The sequence below is a fragment of the Vespula vulgaris genome, chromosome 21 (assembly GCF_905475345.1).
Source record: "Vespula vulgaris chromosome 21, iyVesVulg1.1, whole genome shotgun sequence".
NCBI lineage: Eukaryota > Metazoa > Arthropoda > Insecta > Hymenoptera > Vespidae > Vespula > Vespula vulgaris.
Genome location: NC_066606.1, coordinates 3,012,501 through 3,027,544, shown reverse-complemented (window position 1 = coordinate 3,027,544; position 15,044 = coordinate 3,012,501). Strand labels below are relative to the sequence as shown.

General features: G+C 35.7%; 1 protein-coding gene across 22 annotated transcripts in view; it reads left to right on the top strand.

Moving 5' to 3' along the window:
- The first annotated feature begins 1,646 nt into the window (after positions 1-1,646).
- LOC127071194 (protein tramtrack, beta isoform) overlaps positions 1,647-15,044 on the top strand; it is a 75,211-nt gene continuing 61,813 nt past the window's right edge. For 16 of the 22 annotated variants that reach the window (XM_051010195.1, XM_051010197.1, XM_051010183.1 and 13 more), the window contains exons 1-3: positions 10,507-10,657; positions 11,324-11,877; positions 12,589-12,768. In XM_051010195.1, coding sequence (XP_050866152.1) covers positions 10,546-10,657; positions 11,324-11,877; positions 12,589-12,768 — 846 coding nt within the window. In that variant the 5' untranslated portion in view covers positions 10,507-10,545. The other 6 variants (XM_051010175.1, XM_051010177.1, XM_051010174.1 and 3 more) reach the window with 6 other exon arrangements.

Below are 15,044 nucleotides of genomic sequence, written 5' to 3'. Positions count from 1 at the left end.
CGTCAAGACGTAGAAAATGAAAAAAAAAGTGCGTTAAAAAACGGAAGAGAATGAGATGATGGTGTAGTAGTGACGATACGATAGTATTAGTGATGGTAGTAGTGGTGATGGTGATGCTGTTGCTGGGGGTGGTGAGATGTTGGAGGAGGTGTTGGTGAGTGGGTGGATTGGTAAACAGGTAGGTATGGAAATGGGGTTGGATATTGGAAGAAAAAGATAGAGAGAGGGAGAAGAAGAATGGAGAGGGGTAGGTGTGCGTAGAAAGAGAGAGGGTCGTACAGGTGCAGGAATAGGATCCTCGGTAACGGGCGGCTGACTAGTGCGTACCAATCGCGGATGCGGATGCAGGGTACACGATCCGCAAGAGGTACGCAGGAGGAGGCGAAAACCGGGCACAGCCCCACGAACGCGCGCGGAGGGTTTCCGGCTCGCGGGACAAGCCGCCCCACGCCGTTTCTGCCGGGGACTGGCTGCTCGCGCCGTGTCGTGCGCCGCGGTGCGCCAGAGGGTGGAAGTGGTGGTGGTGGTGGTGGTGGTGGTGGTGGTGGTGGTGGTGGTGGTGGTGGTGGTGGTGATGGTGGTGGTGGTGGAGGTGGTGGCGGTGAAGGTGGTGGCGGCGACGGTGGCGGCGAACGATAGTGGCGGTAGCAATGGTGGTGATGGTGGTGATGGTGGTGATGGTAGTGATGGTGACGGTGACGGTGCCGAGATGCCATGGTACCGTGCTACTGGTATGCGTTAGGGGTGGCGGATAGAGATTTTCAAGTCTTGCTTTGGTTACCCGGCTGAAGTTAGAGAGAGTAAGAGGATGACATGAAACTCCTTACACTCTTGTCACGATATTGAAAAATACGTTTCTTTTGGAAAGGAAGTGGGAAAGAGAGAAGCTGAGAGAAAGGGAGAAATTTTGACGAAAGAAAACAAAACATAGGGTAGAACTTTGATGAACCTATCCAATCATTTTCTCTCGGTAACATCTGAAATCGTCTTGGCTTAGATACGTTAAAGTGTGTCATATTTCCATGGGAAGATTGTATTCGTTGTATCATAGATATGGAATTCTCGAGTAGGAGTTATAGAGAGCTAGGAATATCGAGAATAAGTGGAAGAAGAAAAGAAGACGTAGAAATGTATGTCAGGGCGAAGGCTCTCGCTGCTACTCTTGCCTCACCACTGACGAGGAAAAGGGATTCTCAGAAAAGTCTTTCTTTTGTACTTGGCCGTCGAGGTTTGGCGATTAACGGTCAGATACCTCGTGGAAAATCGGAGTTCTAGTTCAGTAACGGGTGAGCGTATGGTGTACGCTAAGAAAGAGCAGGGGTTGAGCGAGTCGTTGGAGATAGAGGTGGCGGAAGAGGAGACGCAAGCAGAGTAGGAAGAGAAGGAGAAGGAGGAAGAGGAGGAGGAGGAGGAGGAGGAAGAGAAGGAGGAGGAAGAAGAGGAGGTGGATGACGAGAAGAGTTCGCACGGTGGGGGTGGCTAGCGATACTCGGGTGGTGGTTCGACTGGTGGTGGTGGTGGCGGTGGCGGTGGTGGCGATAGTGGTGGTGGCAATGGAGTTGGGGTTGGAGAATGAGGAAGAAGAGGAAGAGGAGGAAGAGGAAGAGGCGGTGGTGGCGGCGGCGGCGAACATAAAATCCCTCGCACATGCCTGGTGCACTCATTAGGGGGGATGTGCTCGTGCAGCGTACACGTCGAGCTGCATCCACGGCACCTTCTCTCTCTCGGTGCCACCCCCAGTAGCCTCAGTCGCGTTCCGCGGCCAAGCTGGTTCGCACGACGCTGCGATATCTTCTCCGGTGCCGCTGCTCTTATCGTTCCTGATAATATTGCTGCTACTGATATTGCTATTGCTGCTGTTACTGTCATTGCTGCGCGTCGCGCTTTATACACGTCGTTCTCCTTCCGTTGTGTCATTGTTAACATTCCTCGAGCTACGAAACTTGCGTTAAATTCGTCGTATACGTCTTCGTCTTCGCCCTCGTCTTTATCATCGCTATCGTCGTCATTGTCATCATCGTATTCGTCGTCTTCGCTGTTATCGTCATCATCGTCAACGTCGTCCAGAGCCGACGTTAGAGGAAACAGGAAAGTAAAAACACGTAATCGATCTCGCACCCTCCTTCTCGCCCTCGTTTTCATCGTCTTAGTCGTTGGCTCGGCGCGTCGATCGCTCCTTGCGATCCACTTCGATTTCAATCCCCTGTTCGGCGCGTCGGAGGAAGGCGCGCGCGCGCGCGCGGCCCCGCGCGCGGGAGATCATGGCCGGGACAAGTTGAAGGTCGTAGCCGCGATTACCGTTCGGGGAATACGCGTGGGTATACACATTAACACTTCCTATCAAACTTTCGAATTTCCTTCCCTCGATCGATCGAGAAGAAGAAGAGGAGAGTGTGTTTTAAAGGGGAGACTGTACTAATCGACCTACCGTTTTACGAACACTCGATTCATTTACCTGAGACCATTTTCCAATCTAACGAGAGTATTCTCTAGAAGATAGTGTGACGATTAAGTTAATAAAAAAAAAAAAAAGAGAGAAGAAGAAGAAGAAGAAATCTTCGCGCGAAAGATCATCTCGTCCTTGAAGATAGAAGAGGAATCGACGTTTGGAAGAAAACAGATTCTTCGTCGATCAGAAGAAGAGAACGAGAAGAAGAGGAGCAGGAAGAGGAGGAGCTGAAGGTGGTGGAGGAGGAGGAGGAGGAAGAGGAGGAGGAGTAGTCCTCGAGGGAATAAACCAACTTCTTGGCACGCTCCGTAAGCTGCACTTAACGCGCCGCCTGGCTACACCGGGGGCCGAGGAGGTTTCATGTTCACGAATTTCAGTAAACCAGGTAACGATGCGCCAGATTGCCGTCCGCGATTTTACCATCGCCATCGACGGCGAAGCGGCGCGTCGATTTATACGTTTTTACAAGATTACCTTATCGCATACTCCAACGAATATTTTTCGCTCGTTAACGTTAAGCTCGACGAGGATGGGGGCTCTTCAAAAGGGGAAGAACAGACTTTCTTCTCTTTCTTAATTTTTTTTTTTCTTTTTATTCTTCCTTTTCTATTCGTAACTATCGCTAATCGAAAAGAGAAAGATCATTCGTTAGCTTATCTCCTCCCCCACCTCCAACGAAATTATTGATTTCGAAAGATCGATAACGAAATTATCGATCTTCGACGTTATCGTCGTCGTCGTCGTCGTCGTCGTCTTCGTCGTCGTCGTCGTCGTCGTCGTCGTCATTCTCTTCACCGGAAGATAAAGAAGAGGTGGAAAGAAAAATTGATAAAAATGAGAGGAACGCTTTTCTTGGGATTTTCTCGTCGTTGTTGTTGTTGTTGTTGTTGTTGTTGTTGTTATTGCTTTTCTTGTTCTTTTTCTACTCCAAATTTTTATCAACTTGAAAGCTCTAATACTTTGTGTCTTCGTACTTTGTAGAAAATTCTTATCTCGTTTAAGACGTCGCTTCGCGAGCTTACGAATCACGACATTTTTTTATTTTACTCTTATTAAAGTTAAATGAAAATGTATTATATCGATATATTACCTTTATAATTCTTTTTCTTTTTTTTTGTTTTTTCTTTCTATTTCTATAAGATCAATAAGATTTTTAATACCAGCACAGAAATTTCCTATGAGTAATGTCCCAATTGTAATGTAAGCAATTCACTCGCTATAGATTTGCTCTTTTTATCGAATATTATCGAAGTATATATTATCGATCGAATTGAGATTATTTTATTAATACTCACGTAAATTTTTTTGCAAGAAGATAAACAATATCAACTATTTTCTTATTTATTAGACATCAACTTAGAGATGATATTTTTATAGAGAGAAAGAGAGAGACAGAGAGAGAGACAGAGAGAGAGAGACCAAAAATTACCTAATAACAAAATTTTCGAGAAGTATTAACAAACTAAAAAAAGAAAAAAAAAGAAAAGAAAAGAAAAGAGAAAAAAGAGAAAAAAAAATATGGCTACAGATATATCCGTCCATACGATGAATACAACATGTATGTATATATATATATATATATATATATATATATATATATATATATATATATATGAGTACTTGTTATCATTAATATGTTCAATCGATGACTCCGATGTTCTCTATAAAACATTTGTAACTTTCCGTGACGAAATATTAAATGGATCGAAATCTTTCGCGTGTTTCTCGCGCGATCACGTTTTCGTCACGCATACTCACTTATTTACACCCGTCATATTGTCTTTGCCTTTTTTTTTTTCTATTGCCAATCATAGAAAATTCGATTCCTCGTGATTGACGAGAGAAAAAGAAAAAAAAAAGGAATGAAAAAGATGAAGAAAAAAAGACAAAGAAAGGAAAAGAGAAAAGAGAAGAAGCCACAAACTGTTTTACAATAATTTTTCCTTCATACGTGTTCGATCTACTTAATCGAACATAAACGGTGCTAATATATTTATACTAAAAAGTATCATGATTTTTGAGAAAAAGAAAAAGAAAAAGAAAAAGAAAAAAAAAGGAAGAGACGGAAGAAAAACGAAAAGCGAGAAAGAGAAAAAAAAGGAACAACAAAAGGATAACAAAAGAAAAAGAAAAAGAAGAAAAAGAAAAAGAAGAAGAAAAATAGGAGGAGGAAGAGGAAAAAGTTATAAAAAGGAGAAAAGAATCGCAACAACGAAGGGTCTCCTCGGAAGATATAGAAGGACGTTGCTCGTGATATCGATCTCCCGTTGATCGATCGGTCGATCGATCGATCGATCGATCGATATATAAAACCTTTCTTGTCGAGATAAATACGGCATGTATTATGAACATAGAGGTGTACTAAACCTCGATGGTACTTACACATGTTCGATCGTTGTCGCTTTGCAACGTAACGATTCTCGTCTCGCGAGAAACCCTTTCAAGCCGTCCAACCGTAGGAAACTTCGTAGACGATACGATACATTCGGCCGTATCGATTCTCCCCCACTCAACCCACCCACCCACTCTCCCACCCTCTCACCGCTTCTCCCTCATTCTATTTCTCTCTCTCTCTCTCTCTCTCTCTCTCTCTCTCTCTCTCTCTCTCTCTCTCTATCTCTCTTTCTTTGTCACAAACATATGTAGAGTCAGAGAATTTTTTATTCTATCTCTATCTATCTATCTATCTATCTATCTATCTATCTATCTATTTATCTATCAATCTATCTCTTTCTCACCTTCAACAAATTCAATCGACAAATAATAATATCGAGTTGAAGCCGTCCCTTCCTCCATCCCTTCCGTCCTTTTTATGTCTTCGAAAAGGAAAAAGAAGTGTTTGAAGCGACAAGATCGTCGATGAAGATTAATATAATTATCCTACACGGAAGAATCGAAAAAGGATCGATCGAGAAATATCTTTCTTTACGATCGTTTAAGATCGACGGTATCGATCGATAAATCAATATCGATAGATATTTCATGAATGATCATCGTTCGAGTGGCTCCGTTCTATAAACTACTCTTCTTCAAGATGATTACAGACCAATGGAAGATACCAAGATTCGAAGGAATTCTTCCTATGGAGGATATCCACAGGTCTGTTTGTCAATCTTTACATTTAAATTATTTCATTATTTTCTCTTTTTTTTTTCTCTCTAATTAAGGATAAAAAAAATGATTGATAGAACGTTGACAAGTATGAACTATCATACATATTTATTTTATTAACGACCTTTTATTACGTTTATGATCGAACAAATTATTTTTTTTATACTATATATTATACATATTTAATATGTAGATAGATCACATACGTATATATTATATATTTCATAATTTAAGACGAATATTTCACATATTTATTTATTTATCGTATTCATTAATATTTTTCCTTTTTTCTTTTTTTTTTTTTTTTTACTTCGATTCGTTTCGAAAAAAAAAGATACATGGAGACGAAGGAAAAAAGATTTTTTTCATTGTAGTAGCGAAATGATCGACGTAGAGATTAAGATCTAAAAGAGAATATGTCAGTTCTGATCAAAGGAACTCGGAGAAGTTACTTCATCGTTGCATCTATTTGCCGCGATTTAACGATGTTAAATAAAACTAGTTGTAATTAAAATTTTATTCAATCAGATTCATAGCCATGGATTACCCCTTACCGATCATCGTTTAATTACTCGTTCATCTTGGAAAGATCTTTTTAATACTGTCATTTCCTTCTATCTTCCTCTTTCTTTTTCTTTGCTCCCCTTCACCACCCTCCTACCCCTCCTCCTACTCGTCCTACTCATCCTCCATCAATTTCTTTTTATCATACTTCTTTTTTTTCCTTTCTCATTTTCATCGCAGATGTCACGATATCACCTTTTTTGTTTTCTTTTTATTTTTTTTTTTTTTAATCATGCAAAAAAAGTGCATAAACGAGAAGAAGAAAAAAATATATATATATAAAAGTTCAAACGAGAAAGAAATTATATATCCAGTTAGTTATAACTCTTTTATCTTTCTTTTATACATTTCGAATATATTTACATACGTATGTACGTACTCCAATCATTTAATCGAACCTTCTCTTTTTGTCTTTTTCTAATAAATAATAATTCCAGTTATAGAGTATACTGATAGATCTATCGATCGATCGATTATGTCATTTATCACATTATGTCACATATATCACATGTATTATTGTCACATTATCTTTCTTTCCATTCTCTATTTTATTAAATACAAATGTTAGTTTTTAATCGGGCTATGACGATAAATAAATATCTAAACGATAGAGAATTATATTTCCTTTGATTTCTGAAACATTTATTTCTCTTATATGTTTTATATATTATTAAATGTCGTTAATCGAGTTTGTTCTTGTCCCCTTTGAAAAATGACTTTACTTTTTTGAATCTTCGAGTAGGATCGATCGATCGATTACGTTTGTCACACTACCATGTTTCTTTTTTTTTCCCTCATCTTCATTAAATAGAAATGTTCGTTTTTTTTTACTTTTTTTTTTTTATCATCCAAGTATTCATGAATATCTAAACGAAATGGAATTATATTTTTTTTTCGACTTCTCTAGCTCGATACATGTATTTACGTGTCGTTAAATCGAATTCGTTCCTGCCTCTTGAGAAATAATTTTACTGCTTCGATCGATCGATCATGTTAGATCTTCCCAAACGATATATATCTATTTGATTTATACGCTCATGTAAAGAAAAAAAAAAATAAAAAAAAAGAAAATAAATAAAAAGCAAAGAAAGAAAAAAAAAGAAAGACTGCCATATCCAAAGGCAATTTAACTAATTAATTTAACTAATTAATTTAACTAATTTTCCTGCTCGGATATTAAAGCGATTATCGTCTCTTGTCGATCATAGAACTAAAATTAGTATGAAAAGGCCTTAACGATTTTATCGTTTATTAAATGTTACTCGAATTAATCAAATAATCTTATTTTATACGTAATTCCTTTTTCTCTCGATCTCCATTTTACACATGTTGCCGATTTTTAATCCGTGCAAATACTTGTCATGTAGAAAAAGGAAGGGAATGAAAAAAGAAAAAAAGAAAAAAGGAAGAAGAAAAAAGAAAAGAACAAAAAAAAAGAACAAAAAAGATCTCTCTCCTCTGTTTCTCTCTTTCTCTTTGTTTCTCTCTATCTCTCTGTCTCTTTTTTTTTTGCGGTAGAGGAACGCATACGGGACGTACGATTAAAGTCCGATTCGCACCTATAAACGTGTTTAATGACGTCACCTATACAGGTACCACCAAAACGGGTACCTCAAATCGTTTTAAACGGGATTCGTTCGATCGAATACACACCTCGTTCGTTGTACCATCGTTTTCCATGCCGAGATTATCTTAAAGAGAAAAAAAGAGAGAGAGAGAGAGAGAGAGAGAGAGACAGAAATAGAGAGAAAGAGAGAAAGAGAGAGAGAAAAAAAATTATCTTCGGGAATCGATTACTTCGTCGTAATATCGTCGGTTCAATTATTATTCGAGTAATCATCGATTGAAAATACATAGGTCTATACGTATATACGTTTACGCGTACAGGTACGCTTGGAAAAATAATATATTTGCAACAAATATTTTTCCTTTTTCATTCCATTTTCTTCTTTCTCTTTTCTCTTCTTCTTCTTTTTTTTTGTTTTTTAATATTTTTTTTTTTTTAAATGCAGTTTTTAATTAAATCGATCGATCGTTCTCACGGTTCGTATTCCTGATTGAAAAATTAATAAGGAAAGAGAGAGAGAGAGAGAGAGAGAGAGAGAGAGAGAGAGAATGTAGAAAGAAAAAAAAATTCGCGCAAAAATTAGAAAATCGTTTAGGAAAATTGTTCTAGGTAGGAAATTTTTTTCTTTTTTCTTCTTTCCCTTTTTTATCCGCGGCACGAAACCCGAGGTAAGGGATAAACATAAACGAAAAAGGGAGAGAGAGAGAGAGAGAGAGAGAGAGAACAAAAAAAAAGGAGAAAAGAACAAAAATATGAAAGAAAAAAAAATCAGGTGAAAATCTGAAAATCGTTTTAGAAGAATTGTTGCGAACAAAATTTGTTTCTATTATATCAGCCGTACGAAACGAAACGAAAAAGAAAAAAACGAAACGAAACGAAACGCGCAAACAAGGAAAGGGATATCGCGATATAACAAGAACGGGAGAGACGAAGAGAGAGAGAGAGAGAGAGAGAGAGAGAGAGAGAGAGAGAGAGAGAAAAAGAAAGAAAAAAAAAATAACAAAAAGTCGCGTAAAAAAGTTAGAAAATCATTGAAAAGAATTTTTGAGAGAAAAATTCTCTCTTCTTTCTTTTTTTTTATTATTATTATTATTTTTACACACGGCACTTACAACGGCATTTACAACGAACGAGGGAAAAAAAAAAGAAAAAGAAGAAAAAAGAAAGAAGCGAAGAAAAGAAAAATAAAAAATTAAGAAAGAAAGAAAGAAAGAAAGCTAGAAGTAATAGTATTAGTAGACGTTTCGAGAGTGTTTATAACAGTGTTTAACGCGTAAAAGTTAGATTTACCGCAGTGAAAAGGAGCGTGAAGGCATTCGGATTCGAGACACTAAGCAGGACAGTCACGTTTATTTACCCTTCCGATTGCTCCTCTTTCTCTCTCTCTCTCTGTCTATCTCTCGCTATCTATGTATCTCTCCGTCTATCTCTATCTCTATCTCTATCTCTATCTCTATCTCTCTCTGTCTATCTATCTCTATCTCTCGATCTCGAAAATCCTATCGTAAGGAGAGTCTCACTCATTTAGTTTGATTGGACGAAATAGAATTTGGATGATAATTATCACAATGGGTACGGTCAACAAGATAAGAAGTACATTTTTATCTCTGTAAAATGTACCATCCGTATATTTCGTATATTTCGATAATTAATATCTATCGTGCAAGTATCTTTCTAACTATCATGGATAAAATGATTTCGTGATTTATTTATTTATTTATGTATTTTTTTTTTTCCTTTTCGTTTTTCTTTTTTCCTCTTCTTTCTCTTCTTTCTCATTAGCGAAAATAGGAGCTCGATGTAGGTAAATACGTATAGGTTTCTAAACAACAAGTACGTAATATATCGTAAAACAAGAGATTTCTACGCATAATTATTACAAGAGTAATTATTACAAGTAATTATTATAACGAGATCCGTTTAAAAAATAAATTAAAGAAAAATTCAAAATATGGAATACACGGACATACAACGATACACTTTATACACGCGTTATGTATCGGGTGTGTTGGTAAATAAATTATGCTATACTCGTGCGATCTAGATTCGTCGTAAGGAGGCTTAACTTTTAAACTTTCTTTATCTATGAAACGAAATAAGTTTATCATTTGGTCTATATGTATATATATATATATATACAGAAAGAAGAGAAAGAAAAAGAAAACTCGTCAAAGTTTAACGCATACCTTTCGCCTCTTTCTTAATATTATCCTTGTGTCCATGAAATAGCTTTGTAGAAAAAGTTGAAGAAATTGGAGACGATGCACGAAGGATCTGTAACGTAATTACAGTAAAAAGGAAGTACGGTAATGGAGAAGTAGAGAAAAAGAAAAGAGAGAAATAAAGAGAAAAAGAGAAAAAAAGTAAAGTAATACTCGCGGTAATATAAATTTTCTTTGGTAGGAAAGAGAGAGAATAATAAAAAAAAAGAGATAAAGAGAGAGAAAATATATATATATTTTTTATCATATCATATCATATATATATATATATATATATACATATGTATATGTATATGTATATGTGTGCGTGTAAAAGGAAATGTAATAAGAAAGAGAAAAGTCGAATGTAAGCGGGTTCGAGATATAGGTTAGATTTTCCACGGTTGGTAAAGAGAAGGAGAAAGAAATAGAGAGAGGAATCGATATGGGATATAAGAGAGAGTATATTTTCGTATAAATAGCCGTGTCGAATGTCCGAAATGATCTAAAGAAAGGGATATATAGAAAATAAAAGAAAGAGAATAATTTAATGTCGATAATACGACAATAAAGCTTTAGTTTCTATCTGGTATATGCAGAGGCGTTAGCGACGATTTGAATTTGAGCGCCCTTCGCGCCATTCGTTACGGCAGATGCACGAAGGTCAAAAGTATTTTAAAAATAAGGCCGTAGGCATTGGCAGATTGGTATGGCAGTGGACGTTAAGGGTCGGATGGCGTTGTAATGGCAAAAAGTTTGCGAAAGGTGAGTAATATATTCGCGTTAGAGATAAAGCTTGACGGGCGTTAATTCGTGAACGTTGAAATCGGCGATCGTCGATAGATTAAACGTAAATAAAAGGGGAATGTGCGGCGCTGACGGATGGCTAGAAAATCGGCAATCAAGAAATCGAGTTTTCACAGAGGCAGGAAGGCTCGTGTGGCTTAGACGAGCCACGGCCGACAATGGCGCCCAAGCCTCGCGAATATTGACATTGCCGAAAACATTATCTTCCTCGTATTGGATATTTGTCGTATACGTGGGTGGCACGTACTGCGTCGTAATTAGCGATCTAACCTCGTATCGTGTGTTCGATCTCGCTTATCGCGAAGGAATTCTTCGCGAATCGGTTTACGTGCGGTCGAGGTTATGCCAAAATTTATGTTTTCGGCACGTATAGTAGCGACGCGTGAACCCTGAAGGGTTTTACAGTTATACTGCAATGTGGCACATTTGCAGAAGCACGGAGGACGTTGTGTTGGTTTAGAGTCGCGATATAATCATCGAAGAGGTATCGTCAGGACGATAGGAGGGAGAGTGTGCGTGGGGAAGTCGTGTGAGTTATTGTTTTAAGGGTTAGGGAGGCATTCTAGTAGTTCAGGGTGATCAGATTTTAGTGTGGACAGTTCAGGGCAGCTAGTTTGGTTGTAGGGTCGGGATTGGAGATAGACAAGATGGACCAGCAGTATTGCCTACGGTGGAACAATCACCCAGCCAACCTTACAGACGTTCTCAGTTCGCTGCTTGCCAGAGAGGCACTCTGTGACGTTACCTTGGCATGTGTTGGAGAAACTTTTAAGGCACACCAGACGATACTCTCTGCATGTAGTCCGTATTTCGAGACTATTTTCCTCCAGAATACCCATCCTCATCCAATTATATTCCTGAAGGATGTCAACGATACAGAAATGAAAGCGTTGCTGCACTTTATGTATAAGGGAGAAGTAAACGTTAGTCAGCATCTATTACCGATGTTCCTCAAAACAGCAGAGGCGTTACAAATCAGAGGCCTCACAGATAATAGTGTAAATAACAAGACAGGAGAAAAAAGTCCGTCGCCAGAGCCAGAAGCGCAAACCGGTGGCAGGCACACCGATTCGCCTAATCTCCAATCGCATCCTGAAAAGAGGAAAAGAAAATTTTCCGGCAGCTATGATGTTTCTCTTACTGGGCCTCCTAGCGAAAGATTCATGTCTGATTCTCAGGTATGTAAAATAATACTGTCGGTGGTATTATAAAGCAGATAAGCATTGTTTTGGTATATTGGGGTAATGTAACGAAAAAAGAAAAACGACCTTTACTCTGTTACAATAAAAGTATCAGTATAATCGGCTCTTAAACACGAACGAGAATTAAAAACGGGACAACGTTTTTCGATAATAACTTATATTAAAAAATATTTGTAATGAATGATTTTAAAATATTATGCTTTTTTACCAACAGTACATTTCTATCTGATAACGATCGTTCATTGTTATCAATAAATTACATATGTATATGATTGCACAGCTTTCCAAATAACTTTGCCTGTGACCTTGGAATTTTGACTAAAGAGATAATACCCTACCATTTAATTCATGAATAAGATAACTGTATTTTCAGCATTTATAATAGTAGTAATAGGTTTTCTGGTATATTTTATATATATATACACATACACATATATATGTATATCCACACACACATACTTATTTATATATTTACTTATTTATTTATTCACTTTCAAAGTGGAGATTTGAAATGTGGTGTATGGAAAAATTACGAATGAATATGTGATCAATAATTTTTATATATATATTGTCTATGTTAATTTTATAATAAGAGAATATTTTCTTTTTTGTTAATCATATAAATAAATTGAGTTTAATAAGCGCGTATACTTCTACATAATCAAAATTTGTATTTGTTATTTTCAGGCATCTTCGCAATGTAATTATAAATCAAGTCCACCTGTTATTCCAAAGGTAAATAATGCCCTGGGAACAGAATTAGAGGATGGTGGTCGACCTATGTCTCCTGCATCTCAACCACAAGCTCCTATCAAGCAAGAATTAGACCACCACTTATCTGATTTCCATGACAATATCTCCCTCCCAGTAAGTAACATTTGTTTCTTTTATTATCTTTATCATCGAATTAGTTTATTTTTCTTGTATTTATTGTTATTAGATTTTTCAATATTGGTGTTGTATTAAGCGTGCAATTTTCTTTCTTTTTCTTTTTTATTTTTAATATAAAAAATTTACATTTATTTTTTCCAGCGATATGGTAAATGTTTCTGTAGATAATAGTTATGGAAAAATATATGTATCTCTTGTATAATATTTTCCACCACAGTATTTGTGTATTTGACATGTGTTATTCCATTTTATTTTATCGCAAGATGAAGTATTTTCTAGCAAAATTTGCTTTATATATATATATATATATATATATATATATATATATATATATATATATATATATTTTAATTTCCATCGCATGGTCTTGGATATATCATGCTTTTTATATTTGTTAATATAACAAAAATGGAGGATATTACTATGGTGACTATATTTTATCAATGGTACGATTGTATTGTTATCGAAAGGCAAAATGTATAATTATGTTCTGTCTTCGTTGAATCTTTTTCTTACGTCAGTGTTTCGTTACTGTTCCCACAATTAATGATGATTATATATTATCATCATATGACTATTAAGTCAAAACAGACATGGGAAGGAAGGGATTTTTTAAATAAAGATGCAAAATTGGCTTCTTATACGCATAAAGACAAAATCAAAATGTGTTGATTAAGCACATATCCTTTCCTTCTCTGTTGACAGACTAATGTGGAGTGGATAGTTCGAAGGGATGGGAAGAGTGACGAAACAGTGGATGTACAGAACATGACTCCCAATCACCCAGATTCTCCTGTGATGCGAGTTTCACGAGAAAGTACCATCATGGCTGGAGGTTCTTTGTGTATCAATATGTCAGGAACTATGCGAGAGTTTGAAGATCAACATAACTCTTTACAAAATCGTATCTTGCCTATTAACACTGAACATTCTGAATATAAGAACGATGAAGTAGAAACTAATTCACAGTATCTATCTTTATCCGAATGTAATAAAAATGTAAAATTGTCGTTAATTAATAATAATGATCATTTGGGATCAATAAGAGTAAATAGTTCACAACAGGGAATGTCGGTGATACAATCCACTTTGAGCACTGCTTTGCAACGTAATACTCTTCAAGGTAGAAAAGGTGGTAGATTTAAGCTTGGCTGGTTAGATACGTATCCTTGGCTTCAATATGACGAACAGTCTAATCTTATGTATTGCAAATACTGTAGAAAATGGAGTGATTCGATTCCAGAAATACGTACCTCTTTTGCTGCAGGTAATGGTAATTTTAGACTTGAAATTATAAATCATCATGATAAGTGCAAAGCTCACAAATTATGTGTAGCTAGAGAAAGTGAAACTAAAGAAAGTTACACGTATATAAAAAGTACTTGTTGATTACTTAGTATGACAAATGTTTTATTTGTGATTGATTCATGCTTATAATTTTTTATTTTAATTCGTAATATTACGACCTATAGAAAATATATTTTTATATCCAATATATCAATATGATTGTTTCATACATTAATACGCATGATATATGATACAATCATATCGATATACATTTAAAGGTGTACAACATATATTTTTATATGCATGCTGTATGTATATGACTCTATGTATTTTCTAGACAGTTTATTTGGACTTAACGCGAAGTTAATTATAATTGTTAGAAAAAATTAATTTGTTAATTCAAAAAAAAAAAAATCTTATTTTTGTCTTTCATTTTCATTAAAAATGTTAACATCTGTGTAAAAGTTTATTTTTTACATTTTTTGTTATTTTAAATATTATATTCTATATTTTGGTTTAAGTTGATTGAATTTCTATTAAAATATAATTTATAACAATAAGAAGATATATATTTATGTTAAACGGTTTATATTTTTAGATTTATCCATAAATCTCAACGCGTGTATAAATAATTGTTTGCTATTTGTATTTATTGTTCTTTTTTTTATCAACATGTTGCAAATGGTTATATATATATATATATACATTGTCGAAATTGTTGTACAATACAAGAAATTTAATATGAACGTAAGAAATATATTTTCGTATGTTATAACAATTATAAAACAATCGAATACAAGGTGAAAAACGTACAGTAAAATTGTATATAAAGCATTAGAAATTTTTCAAATAGATCTTTCAATATATTTTACTTTATACTAATGACTTATGTTTTATATATATATATATATATATATATATATATATATATATATATATATATGCATATATATTTTTTATATGTC